The sequence below is a fragment of the Cebus imitator genome, unplaced genomic scaffold (assembly GCF_001604975.1).
Source record: "Cebus imitator isolate Cc_AM_T3 unplaced genomic scaffold, Cebus_imitator-1.0 Scaffold110, whole genome shotgun sequence".
NCBI classification, from domain to species: Eukaryota; Metazoa; Chordata; class Mammalia; order Primates; family Cebidae; genus Cebus; species Cebus imitator.
In genome coordinates this window covers 2,461,093-2,467,656 of record NW_016107425.1, presented here as the reverse complement: position 1 = coordinate 2,467,656, position 6,564 = coordinate 2,461,093, and the positions used below count along the sequence as shown (strand labels likewise).

General features: G+C 38.2%; 1 protein-coding gene across 3 annotated transcripts in view; it reads right to left on the bottom strand.

The window, feature by feature from the left end:
* ITGA6 (integrin subunit alpha 6) overlaps positions 1-6,564 on the bottom strand; it is an 80,956-nt gene that overhangs the window by 28,156 nt on the left and 46,236 nt on the right. For all 3 annotated transcript variants that reach the window (XM_017538225.2, XM_017538224.2, XM_037741902.1), the window contains 4 exons: positions 3,459-3,669; positions 2,602-2,795; positions 2,372-2,460; positions 1,575-1,693 (listed from right to left, as the gene is read on the bottom strand). In XM_017538225.2, coding sequence (XP_017393714.1) covers positions 1,575-1,693; positions 2,372-2,460; positions 2,602-2,795; positions 3,459-3,669 — 613 coding nt within the window. The remainder of the gene's footprint in view (positions 1-1,574; positions 1,694-2,371; positions 2,461-2,601; positions 2,796-3,458; positions 3,670-6,564) is intronic.

The window sequence follows — 6,564 nt, the reverse complement described above, 5'->3', positions numbered from 1 at the left end:
TTTTAGTAGAGACGGGGTTTCACCATGTTGACCAGGATGGTCTCGATCTCTTGACCTCGTGATCCACCCGCCTCGGCCTCCCAAAGTGCTGGGATTACAGGCTTGAGCCACTGCGCCCGGCCAAAATGATGTATTTTAACATAGAAAATAAATCTTATTGGTTTGGCTGCCTCATGTTTAAAATTGATGTTTATTTTCTAACTACCCTGAAGTGCTAGTACAATTTAGTAGAAAAAATGCCCAGGATTAAAGTTGGGAAGATTTAAGTACTACATTCTGTCTCTCAGGCTCCAGTCTTGAAAGCTCAAGCAAGTCCTGGGCCTCAGTTTCCTCATTTGTAAAATAAGGGGAGGTTAGTCCTCTTCTTATCAAACAATTGTTGAGTTTTACTTTCATACTATCTGCAAGTAAAAAGGGAACAAGTGTACAGGGCTGATAGTCAACCTACTTCTGAGGACAGGAAAGTAAGGATATTAAAGTATCAATTACACACAGACAGAGGCAAATTCTTAACTGACTAAAGTTAGTTCATCTATTGTATGGGCAAGGAGAGATATCCCCATAGTAAAAATTTTAAAAACCAGGTTAGACAGCAAAAGTTACAGTGTAGCCTTTTGATGATACCCTAGAAGTACAGAGATGCTCAAAAGTTTTGTGGAAGATGGGAATAATGTACTATACTTTCTATAATTCTATATGATTAACTTTTTTTTTTTTTTTAACAAAAGAAGAATCTGCTACTTTTTGAAAATTAAAAAACAAACAAAAACCCCTTCCTAGTTTTGATGGTGATTTCCAGCAGCGATGAAAGCACCAGTTAAAGGAAGACTCAAACACCGCTGATGGGAACCGTCGCAGCCTTTCTGGGGGTCATCTTAGTGAAACCGAATCAAAAGTCTTGACATGCATGTGGCAATTTCACATCCAGGAGCTTATCATAAGGAAATAATCAAGGATATAAACAAAAGAATGTTTTCCACAGCTTTTTGTATCATGGGAGCAATAAAAAAATTGTGAAGCAACGTAACCATCCAGTGAGAGGCCAGCAGTTGGTTAAGCAAGCTATGAACCAGTCAGCAGATGCCTCACAGACAGCTGTCAACTTTCTTTTGGAAAAGTACTCAATGACATAGGAAAAATCCACTATATATCCTAAAGAGATAAAATTACAAAATTATGCACAATTATGGTCTTAATTTTGTTAAATATACAACACAGTACAATCACAAAATATAAAACAATAGAAATCAAGATCTTGGAGTTTAATAATGCATGGTGAATTACAGGGGATTTCCTTCTGTATGTTCTTTGTACTGTCGCATTTTATATGTGTTGTTTTTTCATTATCAAAATTAAGGTTTTAAAAATTTATGAAGTAAAAATTCTAACTTGGATCTACGTTTTCCTCAAATACTTTAAAATATTTTACAAAACAGGTTTTTATTACATTTTTTACTACCTTCAAAAAAAAAAAAAAAAAAAAGAAATAGCATCACAATTCATATAAACCTTTAAGTATAGGTATGACGAATTATTATAGAACATGCTTAACGCTCAAATCATAGATAACAGACCTGAAAATCGTTACTGAATCTGAGAGGGACCCAACAGCAACATCAGGGTAGGAATTTCTATCAAGGTCCATGTTTCCAGCAATTGAATATCCAAAATACGGTGAGGTACCCTCGAGAACCTAAAATACACAGGGCATCCGAATGGACATTACACTATCAACATGAACTTCTTAATTACGCTTTGAAAAAGACACACAAGTTTCTTTTGAACTGAAATTTGAGAGTTCACTTATAAGTAAATTATATTATATACAAGTCATAAATATGTATATGATCTAACACTTTATACATTTTATTTCATAAAAGTCATCTGATTTACATAGCATCTCAAAGCATAAAAGAGCCCATTTCTGATGAGCTTGCTTACTACATTAAGTCAATCAGGCCATTTCAAACCAAACCTCCCTGCCTTCCCTACAAAGTCTTATTTTTCTCAAAAGAAATGTTTAATTTTTGGTGTCTAAATTCTCCATGTAATTACAGTGATCTGTTTGGTTTGCCCAATTTCATCTCTATTTAGTATGCTACTAAAGGGAATATATCACATTTCCTCTCTTTATGCCATCAGGATAGAACAACATTCCTTTGCTTTGGATTATTTTGATTCCTATCTGAGAAATTTTACAATCAGAACAAGCAAGTCATTGCATTTATATATTTATTCTGAAGGTACCTTCTATTAAAACATTTTAAAAAACCAAAATCCATATTATTATGGACTTGTAAGTCACTTAAATATTCTATTATAAGGCAAAAAGCTTAGACTCCAGCTGTAGAAATCCAGGTTATTTGGTTACCTGTGTTGGTTTGGTATTTATTCCATTTGCAGATCCATGATAGATAAAAACCTTTCCCATGTCATCATAGGGAGCTCCAACTGCAATATCTGTTGACAACATCACTTTTTAACAAACATTTTAGAAACACTCCAGTACAATGTTTTAAAGTAAGATGACATAAGCACTATTATTTAAACAACCAAATAATCTATCTATATATCATAGCCATTTCACAATCTATTATCTACCTGGGTAGCCATCTTGATTAATATCTCCAATATTTTTTACTGCAATGCCAAACATAGAATCTTTGGTTCCATTAAGACGAATTGGCTTCACATTATTCCATCTGCCTTGCTGGTTCATGTAGACATACACTGCACCTCCAACTTCTCCATCTCTATCAAAATACTGTGGGGCTCCAATAACTATATCTTGCCATCTAAAAACATAATGAGGGGAAAGAGCTGTGAACCATCAGCTAAAATACCAGCAACAGAAGTCTAGGTACTAAGGCTACAAAGAGATAGAAAGGCCCTCAACGCTAGAATTTATGACTCAATTGTAACATTTTTAAAAAGCCAAGATAGCCTGTAATAAATGCCCCAAGAAAAATACTAAAGGTAAGAACTCAAAGCCAGTTCCTCAAGTCAGAGCCACAGTGCAGCAGGGCTCCCAGTTAAGACCTCACCATTCTACCCTACACCAACCAGCACCAACAGCCACAGATCTGTTTTTGACTTTACCACCAATTCCTATTTTCAACAGGAGCTGATGCTCCATCAGCCCCATAAGAAACCACAGAACAGAATCATGCAGGTATTGTTTTCTGAGTTGGCTTTTTTCAAATTTTAATTCTTCATGGACCCTTGATCCCAAGATACGAGTAAAAACTGAAAATCAAAAATATAATCCTATACCCTTGGGAGGATATGAGTATCTGTCTGCTGCCATCATACAAATGATAAAGATGGGTTGGTAAAAATGTGGCAGCAAAAATATTCTTGACATCAACTAACCTGAAAGGATGGCTCTTCTCATGGCCTACAGAAGCTAGTCAAAGCAGCAATGATTTGCAGCATAAAATAACCTGCGGCATTCTCACCCATCCTTGTTGAGGTCCACCACCGCCACATCATAGCCAAATGAAGAGGCCAGACCTTCTCCATCAAATATGTGCTCAGGAAGGAGATGTGCAGACTTCATGTCTCTCTTTAGCAAAACCACAGCTCCACTGTGATTGGCTCTTGGAGCACCAGATACAAAAGTGATCTCATCTTTAGAAACAATACCTTTCCCTGAGTCCAGTGAAAAGCCTAGAAAAACAAAATATATACAGCCGCTCACATCAATCCATGTATTTCCGGCCTGTGACACTGGTAACTCAATCACTATCTCCTCCTCGGGCTTCCACTCCCCTTTCCTCCTGACCTTCCCACCGGCTATCACCTCCATAACCTGAGTGACAGAGTTCAGATCTGACACAAGACAAAGTCCTGGGGCTAGCTGATGTACTGCTTTCTATGGATATTCAGACTTAATGAAAAGCACCTATGTATAACGTGAATTTTGAAGTATTCATACATCTTAAGAAACAATTTGCACCCTATTTTAATATTGGAACTGGGGCAAAAGGAGATCAAGCTAGTGCTGAATTATCTAGGAATAATTCAGTTATGTTACATCATACACACAGAGAATATAACCTGACTTGTAGCATAACTCAGTGCATGTTACAGGGTTCTGCTGTAATTTAATGACCAGTATTTTTACAGGAATAAAATAAAATTGAAGAAAAAGTAATAAGCTTGGTAATCATCAGTCTCCTTGGTAATCAGACAAAAACAAATGCTAACATCATTAATACACCATAGGTAACATTTCATTGTTTTGGACCAACTTAGTTCTCAGACACAAACATGCAGACAAAACAATGACTGATGATACATGGTATTTGAGAACCTAGCATAAACAACAGAGGTGAGGAAGTTGTCACTGGTAGCAGTTACGTACTTGTTCAGAGGGCAGAAAACATTAGGACACCCCATTATAAAGCATCAGATAGGATGTCAGATTACAAATAACTGAGATCTGGTGAAAAGCAAATATAAACACCCACATCAAAACCATTCAAATTAAGTACATCTTTCTATAGAAAGATGAGGCAGATGCAGAATAATATAAGCTCACCCCTTTTATTGGGTTTTACTTATGAAAAGCTTCACCACGACCGTTGCAGTTCTCAAATTGTGAAGTGAATTGAAAAACATGAGCCACCAGAATAGAGACGGCAATATGGAATCCAGCTCTTACAATCATCTGGCCGCACAGCCCCAACCATGGCATGCTTTTTGTGTGTGCTTCAATTGAAACAAAATAGGACATAAAAAGACTTATGCTCTGTATGGATCAAAAAAAAATTTTAATGACCACAACCAAGACAATTTATTTGTCATCGCAGAGGTCACAAACCTAGGTAGCTATTCATCATCACATCAGGGAATGTGTCAGGCTGCTCCCGGGGAGGCCGTGTTTTATAAACAAACTGATCAGGATCTGTATAGGAAACGCTGGTCAAAAACAGCAAGCCTGTACACATGCATGGGATGGAAGAAATTGAAGAAAAAGTAATTATGCTTGGTAAAGAGGCAGGACAGCCACTGCTGTTCTCACTGGATGAGGTCACCAATGCATCCGGCAAGCTGCTCTTGCTGCCAGCTTCCAAAACCTCAAGTAGATCGTTTTATTCCCCCAGACCCCTGATCTTTTGAAATGACAGATTCACACACAGCACAGACAAGCCAAATGTAACAATACAAATTTGATTTCTTTCTCATTCACTTTTGAGGAAATCTATTCTAAAAGTGGCAAATGTGTTTGAGAAAAAATGCTTCATATTTTCACATGTTCTGACAACAAGTATGTTTATAAAATCCACAGCCATCTGTTTTAAAGACCAAAGTACTGGTTTCTTGGCCAGTACAATTAAAATTAAGTTCTTTTCATCATAAGTAATCCCTAAATAAAACATTCTGAGATAGGGTCCTGCTCTGTTGCCCAGGCTGGAGGGCAGTGGTGCAGTCACAGCTCACTGCAGCCTCAACCTCCCAGGCTCAAGTGATTCTCCTACCTCAGCCTCCTGCGTAGCTGGGACTGCAGGCATATGCCACCACCTCTGACTAATTTTTTTGAGTTTTAGAAGAGATGAGGTCTTGCTACATTGCCCAGACTGGTCTTGAACTTATAAGCCCAAGCAATCCTCCTGCCTCGGCCTCCCAAAGTGTTGGAATTACAGGCCTGAGTCACCTTGCCCAGCCTTCTAAATAATACATTTGAAGAGAGAGGTGGTCTGTTAAAATAGATTCAAATAAAATGGTTCATTGATATTTATTTTGAAAAGGATTTTACCTTAAAAATCCAAGTTTGGGCTGGGCGCAGTAGCTTGCGCCTATAATCCCAGCTCTTCGGGAGGCTGAGGTGGGTGGATCACCTAAAGTCAGGAATTCAAGACCAGTCTGACCAATATGGTGAAACCCTGTCTCTAGCAAAAACACAAAAATTAGCCACGTATGGTGACATACGCCAATAGTCCCAGCTATTCCGGAGGCTGAGGCAGGAGAATTGCTTGAACCCAGGAGGCAGAGGTTGCAGTGAGCCGAGATTGTGCCACCACACTCCAGCCTGGGCACCAAGAGCGAAACTCCATCTCAGAAAAAAAAATTAACAGTATTGTTCATATATATTTATACAATTTGAACAACTTTTTTTTTTCTTGGAGACAGAGTCTCCCGCTGTTGCCCAGGTTTGAGGGCAATGGCGTGATCTTGGTTCACCACAACCTCCATCTCCCAGGTTCAAACGGGAAGGTGCCTTAGCCTCCTGAGTAGCTGGGACTACAGATGTGTGCCACCATGCCTGGCTAGTATTTTTGCATTTTTAGTAGAAAAGGGGTTTTGCTGCATTGGCCAGGCTGGTCTTGAACTCCTGGTTTCAAGTAATCAGCCCGCCTCAGCCTTCCAAAATGTTGGGATTACAGGCATGAGCCATGGGCCCAGCCTGAACAACTTCTTATTGTGTATTTACTAGCAAATTGCTTGAAATTATTCATATATCTATATGTGTTTTTTCCTTTTTTACCTTGCATTGTTCCAGTAATATCCTAACATCTGGGTACTTTTCTCTAGTTTTTTTTTTTTTTTTTTTTTTTTTTT